The following is a 17,762-nucleotide window of genomic DNA, read 5'->3' as shown; positions in this document are numbered from 1 at the left end:
AATTGCGGTCCACAAGTGACGTCCAACCAGCCTGAATGATCTGGACCAAATCTTCCAAGAAGAATGGGCCAAAATTCCTCCGACACTGTTTGCAAAGCTGGCACATACCTACCCCAAAAGACTTAAAGCTGTTATTGCAGCGAAAGTGGCTCTACCAAACATTAATGAGTGCAGGTTGAATACTTACGCAATCAACATCTTTCAGTTTTTTGTTTCTTACAAGCATTTCCCAACATACAACCAATGTCACCTTACAATGACTGATTTTGAGTTTCAGTGTTTCAAAATAAAATGTCATACACAATGAAATTATAATGTACCATTTGTAATTCAGTAATACGAGAGCATTGGTCAAGGGTCTGATTGCTTTTGCAAGGCACTGTATGTCTAGTATGGTCCTAAGTGTACACTCGTAGCAGATGGCATGGTGGGGCAGCAGTACTTACCTGACCTTCTAATAGCTAAGTCACTGCTGATTACCAGGAGGGAAAGGGGGTGAGGCAAGGCAGTAGAGAGGTCTAAATGCACCTGTAGAAGCCCTGGATTGGCTCTGCTGGTGCATTTGTACTGCACAGACCTCCCCATCACTTTGTCCCACCTCCTCTTCCTCCTGGGAAGCAGTTGTTGGGAGGTCAGGTGAGTGCCACTACCCCACCGCATCATCCGCTACTGTACATTCATTGGCGATCACTTGTGACCAAGTAAGATTGTCTTCCAAAATAAAGTAACAGTGGGTCCATAAGTGACTGTGGAGGCCAATCCTAGATCCACACAGCCTCCCACAGTGAAGACATAGGTTTCTGGATGAAAGATGGTTGCGATGAGGATTTGTTTGACTTGTCTTCTGCTTGGCTCGTTTGTCCCTTTAGCTCTGAATTCGTACTTCTTCAAAGTCCATAGCACCTTTGATAATAGCCGACCTCCATTTGGGATACTCATGGGCCAAGACTTCCCAATTCTTGATGCTCATGTTACATTTTTTTAGGTTATTTTTAAGAACATCTTTAAACCTCTTTTGCTGTCCACCAATATTCCGTTTTCCATCCTTAAGTTGGGAGTAGAGTAGCTGCTTTGGAAGGCGGTGATCAGGCATTTGAACAACCTGGCCAGTCGAGTGAAGTTGATGTTGGAGGATCATTGTTTCAATGCTGGTGGTCTTTGCGTCTTCCAATACGCTAACATTAATCCGCCTATCTTCCCAAGTAATTTGTAGAATTTTCCGGAGGCAGCATTGGTGGAATCTTTCAAGAAGTTGGAGTGGTGTTTATAGATGGTCCATGTTTCACATGTTTTACAGTAAGGTCAGTAGTACAATGGCTTTGTAAATAAGCATTTGTCTCCCTGCAAATATCCTGATCCTCGAACACTCTATGCTTGCATAGCTCAGACGATGCTGAATTTCAGTGTTGATGTCAGCTTTTACAGAGAGATGGCTGCCAAGATAAGAAAAGTGATCAACATTCTCCAGCGTCGCACCATTAAGCTGGATTTATGGTGCTACAGAGGGACTAGTTCGCACCTGCTGATGAAGCACTTTGGTTTTTTTGATATTAAGCGAGAGGCCAAACTTTCCATGTGCTTCTACAAAGACATTTAGGATAGTTTGAAGATCTTCCTCTGAATGTGCGGAGACTACATTATCATCGGCAGGTTGTAATTACCTTACTTTTTGCTTTCAGCTTACTGAGATTAAAAAGCTTTCCATCTGTTCGATATGTGATTTCCACACTAGTGGGAAGTTTCCCCTCAACAAGGTGTAGAATCACAGCAATGAAAATGGCAAATAAGTTCGGGGCAATGACGAACCCCTGTTTTACACCGGATCCAACTCTGAATGAATCGCTCTGAAAGCCATTGTTATCCAAAATTGTTGCTGTCATGTTGTTATGGAGGAGTTGCAAAATATTCACAAATTTATCAGGGCATCCAATTTTCAGAAGGATGGTCCAGTGAGCAATTCGATTTACAGTATCAAAAGCCTTAGTCAGATCAATAAACGCCATATATAGAGGTCGGTTTTGGTTTGGGCATTTTTCTTGAAGCTGTCGTGCAGTGAAAATCATGTCCACTGTCCCCCTGCAAGGGCGGAAGCCATTTGGGATTCGGGGAGGATGTCTTTGAGATAGGTAGGAGGCGATTTGCAAGGATACTTGAAAGGATTTTACTTGCAGTAGCAAGAAGGGAGATACCTCAGTAGTTCCCACAATCTGTTCTATCACCCTTCTTAAAAAGAGTGATAATTACCTAAGGTCTTCCAGGATCTCCTCCCTCATCCAGATCTTTTCAATGAGCTTATGAAGTTGTTGTGTAAGTTCAGGCCCACCTTCTTTAAAGACTTCAGCAGGAATCCCATCAGGTCCACTTGTTTTGTTCTTCATTTGTTTGATAGCTTTACTGATGTCATCCAGATCTGGGGATACTGCAAGCTCATCTCTGGTTTGTTGTTGAGGAATTTGTGAGAAGACCTCACTAGCCACGATAGAGTTACAATTAAGGATGTTGTGGTAGTGATTTTTCCAACTCAGTACAATAGACTCTTTATCCTTAAGAAGTTTGGTACCATTCTTTGAATGTAAGGGATTTGTAGCATGATTTGTTGGTCCATGGATGGCCTTTGTGGCATTAAAAAAGCCCTGTGAATCGTGAGCATCTGCAAAGTGCTGGATTTCTTGACCTTTCTTTGTCCACCAGGTGTTCTTAAGTTCTCTAGTTCTTCTTTGGGCCTTCTTAGCAATACAGTCAATGTTGTTCTGCCATATCCGGAAGGCCTTCGTTTTCTTGTCGATGATACATACAATCTCAATATTATTCTCATCAAACCAGTCCTGATGTTTCTTAGTTTGGCATCCAATAGTTTGTTCACATGCTGCAATAATGGAAGTCTTCAGTTTAATCCAGTGTCCCTCAATGTTTTCAGGGATTTCCATAGGTAGATGTTTCTTAAGCACTGTTTGAAAACAAGCTTGCATAATAGGATCTTGAAGGGCATAGGTGTTCATTGTACCCCTTGGTTTTCTTCCTTGGAGCCTACGTTGAGGAACAATATTAATGGCCATAGTGGATCGAATTAATCGGTGATCTGTCCAGCAGTCATCAGCACTTGTCATGGCCCTAGTGAGGAGTACATCACGATGATCACTAGCACGGACAATTAAGTAATCAAGGAGATGCCAGTGTTTTGACCGAGGGCACTTCCATGATGTTTTAAATTTATTTTTCTGGCAAAAGAGTGTTGTTATAAGCTAGTCACATTTAGTCAGAAGTAGAATTCCATTCAGGTAATATTAAAATGTCTCAACTCCCTTGCTATGATGGCAGGCCTGCGTTCAGGACATTCACTATCTGTTTTGTCCAGCAATGTCCATATGTTCCATGTTCCAAAATTCAAGTGTCTTTTGCAACCGCTAAGTGGTGACCCCACTGGATGCGGTAATCCATTCAGGGAGAGATGAGGCAGATTATGTTTAGGGCACCTTGTCTAGCCCCCTCCCCATATGGGATGAGCAGAGTGGATCCTGAATAGGGCTGCTCAGTCATGGATACAGCTGCCGAACTATTCAACTGCCTCGGTCCTTGAGCCAGGATGACTCAATCTGTAACCACTGCCCATGTGCTGGTCCATGACTAGGGGCTCTCAGATTTCACAGTCCTGCCCCCGTCGCTATTTGCCAGTCGCCACAGGACTTTTGTTTTGGAAGACGCCTGTGAACTTGTTTTATGTGGGGAGATTGGCGCACAATGATCAACACACAATCTTGACAGAAAAAGGCTTTGATCCAATGGTATGGATACCACGACGATTGAAAGTCTTATCTGCTGCAGCCTTCATCTGCCTTCACAGCAGTTGTAACATACACATTGTTATCCTCCGCCTGTTCTGCCGTTGAGGACTTTCTTGGATTGTTCTTTGTCTGGTTCTTCTCCCTTGACCTCATCGCCATGGGTGACCCTGCTGGGAGTACATGACTCCCGACGGCATCACTCACTCACTGGATTGTCACCTTGTAGTGGTGAGTGGGCTTGAGTGTTCCAATGAACCCGCTACTGTACACTCAACGGAGCTGCAGCCAGTAACAGCTCTCTGCCAAGTGTACCCGTGTGATGCAAGGGTTTGCTGAATTCACAAGGTTGCAAATCAGGGTATTAGAGCCAAATCAAATTTCCATGTTAACTGCAGGGACACAACTGCTAAAGCAGCAGGGTAAGTGGGAGATGGCCAAACAGTTCAAATCTACTAGACTCTTAAAATCCGTCTTGCCCTTATACAGTAGCAATTTGTCAGGTCAAACTTGGTAAGCAAGTGCAAGCTTCAATTGTGACTGCAATCTCCACCTCCCTTCTTCAACTGAGAGTGCACTCCAGAACACACTCCACATCCCTCCTCAGATTGCAATTGTCTGTGAACTTTCTTTTTGCTATGTACGAAGTCTAGATTATTTATTTTGTAATATTTAATTTATATCTAGGTTTACTGAATTAATTTTGTCTTGTTTGAATTTATTGATATGTTTTATAATCTGATTTCTCCCTGTTGCCTCATGTTTTGTATTTTGATAACAAGTGGATGTTGTAAGCCAGTTTGGGCACAGCTCACTGTGGAAAGGCAGCATATAAACAAACTGAATCCATCCATCCATCAAGAAGGAGAGTTTTGGGCAAGCTCCCTTTCTGGGAAGCTGATTTTCTCATTGAGAAGCCTGCATTCATTGCTAAGGGCTCCCAAAAAGAGCTTGAAAGCCACTGCACTAACACCATACTGATTCTCAAACTTCAAATATCTCAATGATAATTCTCCTCTCGCTCTTAACTCTTCTCTGAGCCTCAGAGGACTTTCTTCGGTTAACTTTGCTCTGAAACTGCCTGCAAGAAGTTTTCATGACTGCACAGTTAAATATAAAATGACATTTCTCGATGCCATATGGGAAGCCTTTGCAGAAAGCTTTGGCACTGTCTCCAAGTTAATTTCACTGTGCCCACTTCTCCCTTCTGTTATAAACACTCTTAGACGGTTTCTATTTATTGAACATTTTAAATGTAATTTTAGAGCAAATCTAAATGTTAGTTGAATAAGATGATTATCAGCCTGGCATCATGCAGCATGCCCTATAGCATTTAGCTTCTGTGAAAACAGGAGAACCTTTAGCACACCCTGTAGCATTTGATGAAGGAAAATAAAGGTAAAGGTGTCCCTGCACTTATAGTGTGAGTCGTTTCCGACTCTTAGGGTGACGTCTTGTGACGTTTACTAGGCAGACCGTATATATGGGGTGGGATTGCCAGTTCCGTCCCCGCCCTTTCTTTACCCCCCAGCATATGCCGGGTACTCATTTTACCGACCACGGATGGATGGAAGGCTGAGTGGACCTCAACCCCTTTTACCGGAGATTCAACTTCCTCGTTCTGTTGGAATTGAACTCCGGCCGTGAGCAGAGCTTCGGCTGTGTTACCGCCGCTTACCACTCTGCGCCACGTACCTGTATTTTATAATATGTGCGCAAGATACTGTTAGTAACCCAAATGAGTGACCAATACAATCTGATCACATTCTGCACCAAACAATTTAGAAATGATAACTAAAAAAGAATTCATTTCTTAATTACCATGAAAGCATATTTTTGGAATTCTTAACCAATTAAAGACTGTTTAGTTTATTATCATCTGCCTTTTAACAATTATGCCAAAATGGACTTCCGGGAAGGGTGACTTCGCCTGTGCCTGCCTTTGAGACGAGCTCTCGTCTCAGAGGAAGCTTTTTCAGTTTTAAAATCAGTCAGAACGTGTTTTTTTTTACTGGTAAAGACTTTCTCCCGGGCAGGGAGAAACATAGAGATTAACCACAAAAGCCTGTGTTTGTTGGGAGGGCTGGATTTCATTAGTTTATGAGAGAAGGTTCAGCCAGCAGTGCTGGACGGACTTCCAAACAAGCTCTAACTGATTAAGCGACATGTTTATCTTTTCTTCAAAGGAAAACGGATTTTAACAGGCAAGCATCCTTCTTTCTATTTTTATCATCTGGTTTAAATTGTTGCAGCAAAAAGAGATATGTCAATGAATCAGCTATAAAGAATCCCTGGGTGAGTTATAACTCTTCTCTTTCATTCACGAAATTAAGGAGGAAAGAAATTGAAAAAGCTTATCTTTGTTATTATTGCAAAAAGCTGGCCTGGAATGTGTGCATTTTAAAGATACAAACGGATGAGGGATTTCTATTCCGAGGAGAAAAAAAATAAATAAATCTGATTTATGAACTTTTGGAGTATTATATGTCTGGGACTATTTTTTTTGGTCTATTTCATTTTGACGAATCTGCTTGTTCACGATGCCACTAACTATTTTGATGCTGTGAACTAAATTTGTTTTGCATTCCTGAACATATAAGAGATAAGGCAGGCTGTGCTGTCTACACTGTGATGTCATCAGGCTTGGAATATTAACCCAATTGTTGCTGGAATAAGAAGTGGTGTTTTTTTTTCTTCGTGGTTTTAAGAATGGCAATCAAGAAAGTGGCTGAGATCCTGGAAGTAACTATGCTTCAGAAAATAATGGATGAGATTGAGATAACAAAACAAACCCTGAGACAGGGTAGACAGGAGATGAAAATTGAATTTGGCAAAATGAAGCAGGAGCTTAAAGAAATAGGGGATCTTGTGAGAGAGGAGGTTGATGAGATCAGAGATACAACTGGACAAGCATTAGAAGATGAAAAAAGAAAAATTAAAGGGAAGATGCAAGCCCTGGAGATTGGAACAAATGTGGAACTGGAAAAAGACTTGGAGCTTATGGATATTAGAGATAAAATTTACTGTTTGGAATTCAATGTTGTCTCTGAAGAAATTAATGAAGATATTAGAGATAAAGCTATCAATGTCTCGGATAAATTTCTGGACTGGAATGATGTGATGGAGCTTGACATAGAAAAAATCTATGGAATTAATTACAGATATGTGACAATGGAAAAACTCTCAAGAGATGTGCCAGTGCATTTCGTAAAAAAGAAGAACAGAGATATGACTTTACAACAATATTTCAGCAACACATTCAGAGTTGATGGCAAGGAAATATTTGTGATAAAGGAAATTCCCATCAGACTCTTATTATATGACTATGGCTATGACAGCAAGATTATTATGGGATATTGACAATGGAAGAATGGCTACTGAAATTACTGGACAACAGGATTATTGAAGATGGAAGATGGAATTAACATTGATAATGGAAGAATGGCTATTGAAATTATTGGACCTAACAGATTTGATGAGATGGATTAATCGACATGTTTATTTGGAGAAAAATTGATAGATATATTTCTCAAGGAATTGAAACCTCTCTTTGACTTTTTGTGGAAAGAATAAAGTAATGTTTATGAGATTTGATGATTAATTAAGATAACTACTGGAGGAAAGTGATTTTGTAATATAATTTAAGAGACAGGTTTGTTATATATTGTAGACCTATAACTGATCTGCAACAAATCGGAAGTCAACATTTTATTTTATTGTTTAATTATTTTTGTTTTGTTTTGTTTTGTTTTTGAAAATTTGAATAAAAATTAATGATAAAAAAAAAACAATTATGCCAAAGTATATTTGTATATTAAGGTAAAGGTGAAGGTGTCCCTGCACTTATAGTGCGAGTCGTTTCCAACTCTTAGGGTGACGTCTTGCGACATTTACTAGGCAGACCGTATATATGGGGTGGGATTGCCAGTTCCGTCCCCGCCCTTTCTTTACCCCCCAGCATATGCCGGGTACTCATTTTACCGACCACGGATGGATGGAAGGCTGAGTGGACCTCGACCCCTTTTACCGGAGATTCGACTTCCTCCTTCCGTTGGAATCGAACTCCGGCCGTAAGCAGAGCTTCGGCTGTGTTACCGCCACTTACCACTCTGAGCCACAGAGGGTAGGGTATCAAATATCTTATACCCTATTAAACTAAAGCTACCACTCCTTGATAGAAGACCATTGTATTTTTGTTTGAGTTCCCTAGGACTGTAACACACTAGAACCAAAAGAGCCTTCTAAAATAAACATAGCCTTAACTTCAAGCACCATCAACTAAAATCTGCTTTTGCCAGTGAAAACTGGCTTTCCAGTCAACCAAACCTTTAGTGGATTAATCTACTTATTAACCACCAAATAAAGTGTGCTGTCCTTATATTTTCTGCAAATCAGTATCACAGGTCTGACCTTTTCTTATGGATGCATAGCAAGAGATGTAAAGGCCCAGAAAAATAAAACAGAAAAATTCAGGGGAAAAAAGCATTTCCCCCGCCTTTCCTGTGGTTCCCCCCCTCTTTTTTTTCTGGTGGGGGAGAGACAGAAATATTCGGGGGGAAATGGAAAAAAAAGATTTTTCCCATTTGTTTCTGATTTGGGGGGCTTCACATCTCTTCATATAACATCCTGCAAACTAACACAAACATTTGCATAATTTTAACATTTAGTAAAAAGCATCTAAGTCAGGAGATCAATTACAGAGCATGGCAGATTGTATTTTGCTAACCAAGTAGGCAGGCAGAATTGTTGCCAATTTAATGCATCCTGTTTGTTTAAGCAAGAACACAGATACTGTATGTTTCTGCAGTTAGCTCAAGATGACATACATGGTTCTCTCTGCATTTTATCCTCACAACAACCCTGCAAAGCAGGCTAGGCTGAGAGATAGTAACGGACCCAAGATCACTCATTGAACTTCATAGTTGAGGCAGGATTTGAACCTGTGTCTCCTCAGTCATGGTCTGCTATTTTAACCATTATACCACTTTGCCCTTTGTAAGGAGAAATGCTGTACAGTACCTTAATACAATAGGTCAGTTTGAAATGCTTTTGGTGTCTTCTATCCAAAGCTCCCCAAACACCACCCTTGCTCACAAGGTCTATTCTAGGAAGCACTGTGAAAATCTCACAGATCTTTCAGTCCAGGCACATGACATTTATCCCTGCAATGCTGCTTAAACTCCTCTGGTGTCTGAGAGCAAGGGACTGAAAGAGGGAATCCGAATGACAATATACAGAAGGCAGAGAGACTGCGGCAAAACAGAGGAAGTGTGTAACCTGATCATGGATGGAGCATGGCTGACAACGTCCAAAATGGGAAACACACAATGAAATTGTGGGGAGCAAAAAGGGAAAAGAAGAAGGCAGGGGAAGATGAGCTTGACATGTGTCAGTCCAGAATCACATTATTTGGAAATAAGGCTCTACCTATACGTTCAACAAGACAAAATGGTAGAACCCTAAAGTGACAGAATGAGGTAGGTCATTTTTTTTTAAAAAAAGCTCCTTGCATGTAGAAAAGGAGCACATCAGTGAGAAGGCTGAGCTAGAATCTATCACGTGCTAGTTCTCTGATATTTTTTATAGAGAGCATTCAAAAAAGGTATTCTCCTCCCACAGTCTGAGGGGGTACAGTCTGCTCCTATTACACTTTGGAGACACTTTTGAGAGAGGTGCGTTAGTTCTTAACAGTTACCTTTGTGGCATCAGCAATATTATCATGCAGGCTATCCCACTCCGTCAATTCCTTCACTGACTGGCTTGGGCAAGTGGCAAGTGTAGTTTCCAGGAGACAGGGAAGGGAAAGTAACAATGTCTTGTTCTGTTACCTAAAACTGCAGAACCTTCTGCAAAAGCAGGGCGATTGTCCTCCAGCCTGTGAACTCTCTTGCCTCCTGGAAGTAACAGCTGACTTTTCTTGTAGCTTTTCAGAACATAGAAAGGGTCCTAGCAAGAAATGAAATTATTATCATCCCTTTACCTGGCTAGATCTGGGGCTAAGATGAAGTTTCCAAACAACCAATGGAAAAGAAGTAGAGGGGTGGCATCTCCATGTTGTTCAGTAAACAAGGAAGTCTCAGCTTAGGACTGATTTGGTTAAGGAGGAGAAGCTCCCCTCATGTTCTTGTCACCCCTTCATGGCAAGCTGAGTTTGCTGGACAGGCACCATGGAAAAGCTGGCTGACCTTGAAACTGGTCTGTAAATGAAATAACCGGACTTCATGTGGATGTAAACAGATGTTGGTTCTTTAAAGACTCAAATGTTAACATGCAAATACATTGCAGAATCTGCCAGCAAGTCCCCAAGGTGGATGCATGTAGAGCTAGGAATAAGTAGAGGCTTTGGCCAGCTGGAGCCAGGGCCTCCTAGTGGCAGGTACACAGGGTACTGATGTACCAGATCCAAAGCCGACAGGGGGCACAGACTCTGACCTTTTAAAAAAAACAGTACATTTTTAGCTCTCCTGGTAAGAAAGTTATGAAGCAAAATGTTCAGGTAAGCTTGCCAGCAATTTGTGTGAGATGAGCTACCCTGGTTGCTCCCGCCTTCAGAGCTTTTAGCCAACAGGAGGAACATCAAGTGCTGTGATTGATGAGCTCAGTGCCACTTTGTCAACAGAATTGCAATAAACATCATGATGGAAAGAATAGGCAGACAGGAAGAAGATGGGAGCCACTGTAGCATAAATTCCCAAACCTGTGTTTGCAGGGGCAGGGAAGAGCATTTATGGGGAAGAACTGGCAGGCAAGGCAGGGGTACTTGACCATCCCCTAGCACCGTGTGGTATTGTGGTAGGTGCATTGCATACTGAGACATACTGCCTCCCCTGCAGATGCCCCCAGGCTGTTTTTAGCTAATTTCCTCCCAGCTGGGATCACTGCGCAGAAATAAGTCCAGCTAGAGGGGAAATGGCCTGAAGGAGGCATGTGTGGGGGGAAGTAAGCACTTGGGAGTGCTTAACCCTTCCCACACCCACCAATTTCTCCCTTCAAGGCCGTTTCTCCATCAGCTTACTCAGGTCTCTGAACACCTCTGAGGGAAAAGTGGTCTAAACACCCTGGGGGTGTTTGAAGAGGACACAGCAGTGGGGAAAGGCTAAAAAGTGGCCAGCTACCAATTCTCCCCTGAAAACACTCCCTCCCCTTCCACTCACAAATTGTTACAACATGCCTCCCCTATAGCACCTTAGTTTGGCCAAAGAGAATGAGCATGGAAGTCTCCCATTCAAACCTTGTCTCACCCATCAGCTCCTTAGCACACTGGCCTTCAACATATGGGTCAGGACTAAGAAGGCTCTGTATGTGTGTGTGTGTGTGTGTGTGTTGCATCGTGACCAAAAGTGGATGGCACCACCGCTCTTTTTATGAAAGAAAAGGAGAGAGGTGCAAGGAGGGGAGGGGTGTTGGTCAGATGCATAGGACAGGGCTCCTTTACGTTTTATAGTTGTGCAGGAAGAGGGGATTTTACCAGGGTCAGCCTCTTCCTTCCTTGGGTGACAAGCAGGCCCTGCCAGAACTTCCCTCCAGTGCAACGTTTAAGCCTCACACAGCAGTTTCTTCATCTTCTTCACGTGCGGTCACCATTGTGCTCGGAGAGGAGGAGAATGATGGGTATATATCAGGGATGGGAAATCTGCTCCAGATGCTGTTGGACTTCAGCTCCTATCAGTAATAGCCAGCAAGATCAGGACTGATTGGAGCTGAAGTCCAATAACATTGGGGGGGGGATCTGGTGTTTTTTTAAAAAAATCAACTAAGAGTTGGGTTTATGTTGCAGGTTGGAGTTAAAGGTGGGCCCCAAGTCTGAAAAAGTTGAAGACTGCTGCAGTAGTGAACATAGATAAGCTTCTTCTGTCTCTCAGCCTCAGCCTCCTATCTGCAGTATGGGTATAATAAAAAATGAGAGGTGATATAAGGGCCAAAAGTGAAATGGAAAAGCCCATGGCTCAGATATAATCTCTGCCTCAAGCTCCCTTGGTAGCCTTAGGCAAACTGCTATTCTCTCAGCCTTTGCATTTTATAACATGGATGTAATAATATTGGCCTACTTTACAAGGCTGGTGTACTCAAGACTTTTGAAATGATGTATGTGAAACATTTTGGAGCCTTAAAATGTGCTATATATATACTAAGGGTGGATATTGATGGGGAACATAGAGGGAATGGGATGGGACAGTGTTACAGCTATAGAACCAATTATTAGGTATATTCTGTTTAGCATTGCACAAGTAGAATCATCTGCAAAACTGTCCTCCCTTCCTGCTTTAGCTGGAAGAAAAAAGATAAAGCAGACAGAAAGAAGGATTGGTAGCATGCAGGCAAGGAGATGGTTTTGAAGGCCTTCAAAATTCCAAAGGAGGCTAGTAGTGGTCAATCCCAGCATTTCTTTAAAAATCCGATTATGTTAAAACACACACAGAGAGAGAAAGAGACAGACAGCCTATTCTCTTCTAACTAATGGAGCAAGGATTGAATTAAATGCCAGCAAGTGCATTAATTTTAATCCTCATCCCAACCATCTGCCTTGTGCTGTATTTTTGCTGAAATCAATCTCTGTAATCCCCTAAAACCCTTTGAATTTCCTCATTAACACAGTCTCAGCCCACCCACCCCCACATGAAGCTGCAGCACGTGAGGCTGTTTCTCTGGATTCCACTGGCTAGGATTTCCAGTGTGAGAAATGGGCTCTCTTTTCTGCCCCATCTCTGTGTGTGCACAAGGTTCTGTGGCTGACCAAAGATTTGACCTTCCCTGTGCAGTGATGCAAAATTTTCGGATAGGCTGGGGTGTTAGAGGACAAAGCAGCTTTCTGAAACCCTAAACTTGCAAGCACTTCAAAGTTTTGCCCTGATGTTATTTGGCCTCATATATTTTTTGACACCTGATATTCCACTGGTCTGCTCCTCTCCACAGTTTATCTTCATCCTATCCACCAAGGCACCTTCTGTTAGGGAACAGATGAACCATCTCCTATTTCCCCCCCCCTTTCTATTCCTCCTAGATTCCAAAATGGTTTTAGTCTACAAATGATTTTACAGCTACTACAGGAACAAACCAAAGCACTAGGTAAAGTCTCCCTTTTCTCCATCTGCTTCCCTGCACCACTGTTCTAACAACAACAGGGATGGCACAAAGGGGGTTTGTAAAAGAGAGGTCTAACTTTGAATGGGAAACCACAAGGGTGGTTCCACCTCTTCAACATTTACTTTCCCCTACAAAGGAATTTCCTTTTCCTTTTGTGATACATGGAACAGGTGCAAAGACAACTCTTTCAGCATATTCAGATGCAGATTATGAAGTCTAGGGTGGGGAAAGGGCGTGGGGAGTAAGAGTTTGCCCATTATGTGGCACCCAGTATAAGCAAGAGGTTACTGTACAAAGACGAATAACGCCCTTTTAATATATTAGGATGGTGCTATTCCATGGGGAAAACAACAGCAAAGGATAAAAGGGAGGAATAGAAATGTCTGTTTTAAAAAAAGGGGGGGGGCAAAGATAGCAATAATGTCCATCAAATACAGACACTCAGAAAGAGCAGGCTCATTAAACATGGATCGTGCATCTCAGACAGACAAACAAGCAGACAGACATAGAAACCAAGCAAAGATACTCACTGCCTTTGACCTGTCCTCGTGCTCTGGAGGTCTTTGCCAATTGTGTGGTCAGAGAGGCTCTATGGAGGGAAGAGAGCAATCTCTTAAACTGGGGGCAAAAGCCACACACAGAGACACACCTCCCTGCCTCCCCCTCCCACTATTCCCCTAAGCAACAGCTCAGCCGAAAGCTCTCTGCATATCACATCCAGTAAACACTAAGCAGTCTAACTGAGCAGGCTTGAGATTTGGCTAGCACTGCAGAGCCGGCTCACAACATATCCATGGGTGGGATTTGAGAAATGCCCACCTGATCAGAGCATTTGGAAGCATCCTCCTTCATCCTGCTCCTCCTTGTTAACCTGATGGCATTTAAATCCCTTCGGTTCTACAAAATTAAAGTAATCCACCACTCAGGGGATGCAGTAAATGTCTGATAAACATTTGCAGGGAGTATTCAGACGGGAGTCCTCCTCCCCTATAAGCATTCAATGTGGCTGTCGCTCCCGCATTAGAACAAAACATCAGCCTGCATTGTTTTAACTAAGTCCTTGGTGGGTTTAGGATAAGATGGGAAATCCATGAAGATTTCTGTGTAGGCAGCCAGTGCAGCGGGGTTGGGGAGAATAGCAACACTAGTGAGTTTTATTAAAGAGGGCTAGCGCCACCAAAGTCAAATTGCATCTAATAAACGGCAAAGCAGGTTTCTTATTGGATGCAGTTGTGTGATAAATGCACAGCCATTTTTTTTTAACAATAGAGAGTCAACTAATTAGAAATGTGTGAATTCCTCCCCAACTCAGCTCATCCAGCCCTGGGTGTTATCTCACACATTCTCATGCTTCCTCTCACCTGATTCCCCATCATCAGTCAGCTCAGACACACCTCTGCCTCACTTTCCCTTCCTTTCTTTTGATTCCAGAGATGTAAGGGGCTTTGAAGGCCATCGATCCTACCCTTTACTGTGAGGGGATTTCCTTAGATTTGGCCCAACAGTAGTGTATCCAGAGCCTTCTCACCATCACAACTTGGTGGTCATATATTTATTGGATGATAAAAGAGTAGTGCAATTGGATCCAGGGGTAGCCATGCTCAGGACCAGACCTACAGTGGTCATTCTCTTGGCCAGGGTCCCTGTGGTGAACTGCTAGAGCCAGAGTTGGAGCTGAGGTCTTGAACTGGAGCGAAAGCTAGGAGTGTAGCAAGCAGGAGAGTACTTGACCAGGCCCAGGTAGAAAGCCAGTCTCCCGCTATTTACACTGTGTCATTCATCAGGATCAGCCAGGATTCAAACCAAGAACATTCTGGCTCTTGTAGTGAGTTTATTTATTATTTATCCTTAGATTTATATCCCAACTTTCCTCCAAGGAACTCAAGGTGACATCCAAACATGATTCTCCCTCTCCCAATTTTATCCTCACAACAACATTGTCAGGTAGGTTAGGCTGAGAGACAGTGACTAGCCCAAGGACACCCAGTGAGCTTCATGGCCGAGTAGGGATTTGAACCCTGGTCTCCCAGGTCCCATTCTGACACTCTGACTACCCAAAGGGGTACTATAGGGTTCAGAATGGCAGGCCATTGGTTCACCCTGACATGGCCTAGCTATAAATGCTCTCACTAGGCCAGGCCTGGGAAACAGTTCACTTTTGGGCCTTGCTGATCTGACCCACTACTTCCTCACATCTGTCTCCACTAGGGTTGCCAGGCTCAGGGCCTGAGACTGATCCTGTATCTTTAGGAGAAGAGAAAGTCAGCCAACTGCAGGTGTTCTGGCAACCCTGTAATGTGAAAAACCACAAGGTGGAATTCTCCCTTCCCCCTGCACAACTTTTAAAGATACAAAAGACCTCTTGGAGGCTGGGCGTGGCAACCAAGAGGTCTTCTGTATCTTTAAAAGTTGTGCAGGTGTTAGGGAGAATTCCACCTTGTGGTTTTTCCCATTGTAGAGTTGCAAGAACACCTGCACTTGGCTGACTTTCTCTTCTCCTAAAGATACAGGATCAGTCTCAGGCCATGAACCTGGCAACCCTAGTCTCCAGTCCACCCTGTTTATTGCTTTGCCTTTCTCTGTCTTCTGTCTGCGTGCTGCTCCATTTGACCCAGTGGCTTCAGCTATGGCCAGTAAACAATTGTTTTTTGGACAGTCTCTGTCTGTGTGTCCCCTTGAACCTCAGAGCAGTTGGCTCCTGGAGATCCTTGGCATTGCTGACCCCAAATGCTGCAGGTGCTCACATTTGGCTCTGATTTGCCACCCTGGGCTCCTGCTGGAAGGGCAGGATATAAATAAATAAATAAATAAATAGGCTGCTCCCAGCCCTCTACTGACACCAATCCAGAGGGATTATTCTGCCTGCCAAATTGCCAGTCACAAGGACCAATGCTGTACATATGGTTGCCTTCTGTGCTGTGCCTGAAGAGGACTTGGTGGTTCAAGTAGCAGATCCTTGAGGTTCCCAGTAGAAGCCTTGGAGTCCCTGACAGTCTGGATGCCTGGATTAGTTCTGAATGCAAGCTAAACTGACTGCTTGCTTGGTTGCTTAATAATGCATTCAAGACACCGGGCAGTCCTGTGACAAATCGTTAGTATGAGTTTATTATCAATCTCATCCCAGTTTCAGCACAGATTCAGAGCTCGCTGCAGATCTAGTCAATCATTCATATTCCACCACACTCTGGTCGCTACCAGACTGTAACTATTTTGCAGGTATGATGCAATGGTATATTGAAATTTCTGTTGCACAATTAAAGTGGATTTAGCACTCTTGTGCGATAAGCCTGCTTCTACCACCACTCCCAAGCCACAGACATTTTTTGTGGTGAGAAAACTGATAAGAAAATGGGCTGGAAAATGTACAGTAACAGCAAAGTCTGGCAACATAATCTAAGCTCTGTGCAAGCAAATCAGTATGAATGCTCAATAAACAACAAAGTTGTATGACCTCCGCACAAATTTTGTCCAAATAAAACAGGATGAATACTCAATAACAGGTCATTTGGAAGAGTCCTTAGTTTCTGTTGCTACACTTTGCATCCACAAATTAACTTCTAGGTATAATTTACATGACTGAATGCGCATAAAAACGCTTCTTGTGATGTCGTACTACTAGCTCCTTGAGAGTCTAGTAAATGCTAGCTGGATTTCTGGATCTTTGTGTTTTGCTGTTCTTTTACCATCATGTTGTTCAGATAATCCATTCAAGACTGCAGAACTAGCAGACTTCAGACTGTTAGCACTTGTCCAAGGAGTGGAACAAGGAAACGTGCTGTAAGGTCAGCAAAAAGGTACCATCAAGATGCCTTTGGCACTATGCAAATATAATGTTTGTCTTCACCCCAAGTCAAAGAGACGTTTGCTGCAACTTAAAGCAATTGCTACGTTCACATCCCTTGGTGGCAACAGTTTTTGTTTTAAATCTGCTTTCTCGATCCTAGCTGAAATAAGAGCATTAGCTTTGCTTTTTCCATTTCTAACTGATGAAGGGCATTTAAATCATTTGTGTCATGTAGTGAATCCAACAGAAGCGCGTCTGCCAAAAGACATCATCATAACCTTCTTTGCCTCTAGTAAAATAGCTGTTATCAAGTTGCACTGTTTGTCACAGCCTTAAGCAGCTGTTCCTGCAGCAACCCAACATTATTGAAGGAAAAGGATTCAATATTTCTCAGCTCGACAGCTTACAGTAGTCCTGACCATATATATACACACTGAGTGGTGACTTGTAGTTTATCTGAAGACTAGAAAAGCGTAGTAGTTCATCATATATCCTCTTACAAAGCATGGTAAGAACCTATGACAGGCCTGCTCTGTCCACGTGCTGAACATTTTAGGGGGCTTCCAGATTATTTGTTTAGTGAGCAATCATCCTGATTTGTTTACAGGGTGATTAGACAACTCCAGCTATTTAATGAGCCTTCATTAAATAGCCAACGTCATTTAATTAAATAGACAATGTAGGGAGGTGTGTCTCCTAATGTGTCTCTTAATCAGGGTGTTATTCTTGCCACTTTTCATGGATTTTTGCCTGCTAATCACTGAAAAATGTCAGCACAACTCACAAAACACAGGGAACACCCTTGCTCCTGGCCATCGTTCCTCTACCTTACCTTGTCCTGAACTCCCTGCCTTGCTGCTGTTTTGCTAGGCACAGGAGTTCCCTTCCCACATCTTCTTTTTCTCCTCTCCCACTTCACATTGGCTCTCTTGGCCAATTCATTTTATATATTAGTTTATTTGTTTATACATACATACAATTTGTAGGCGGCGCTATAACCATTTTTTTGGCAGCTTATCGGGATTACAACAAACGAAATTGCAATAGCTAAATACAGCCACTACAAAACCCATTATAAAATCCCAAAAGTGCTTATTCCACACATTCCCATTCCA

General features: G+C 42.7%; 1 protein-coding gene across 1 annotated transcript in view; it reads right to left on the bottom strand.

Annotated features, from left to right (window-relative positions):
- RGS8 (regulator of G protein signaling 8) overlaps positions 1-14,319 on the bottom strand; it is a 47,113-nt gene extending 32,794 nt beyond the window's left edge. The window contains exons 1-3 of the mRNA XM_061630663.1: positions 14,258-14,319; positions 13,394-13,452; positions 9,608-9,725 (exon numbers count right to left, since the gene is read on the bottom strand). Coding sequence (XP_061486647.1) covers positions 9,608-9,725; positions 13,394-13,452; positions 14,258-14,319 — 239 coding nt within the window. The remainder of the gene's footprint in view (positions 1-9,607; positions 9,726-13,393; positions 13,453-14,257) is intronic.
- Between the last annotated feature and the right edge of the window lie 3,443 nt (positions 14,320-17,762).

This window comes from Rhineura floridana, chromosome 6, assembly GCF_030035675.1.
Source record: "Rhineura floridana isolate rRhiFlo1 chromosome 6, rRhiFlo1.hap2, whole genome shotgun sequence".
Classification (NCBI taxonomy): domain Eukaryota; kingdom Metazoa; phylum Chordata; class Lepidosauria; order Squamata; family Rhineuridae; genus Rhineura; species Rhineura floridana.
The sequence above is the reverse complement of the archived record's forward strand: the minus strand, read 5'-3'. Positions and strand labels throughout refer to the sequence as shown.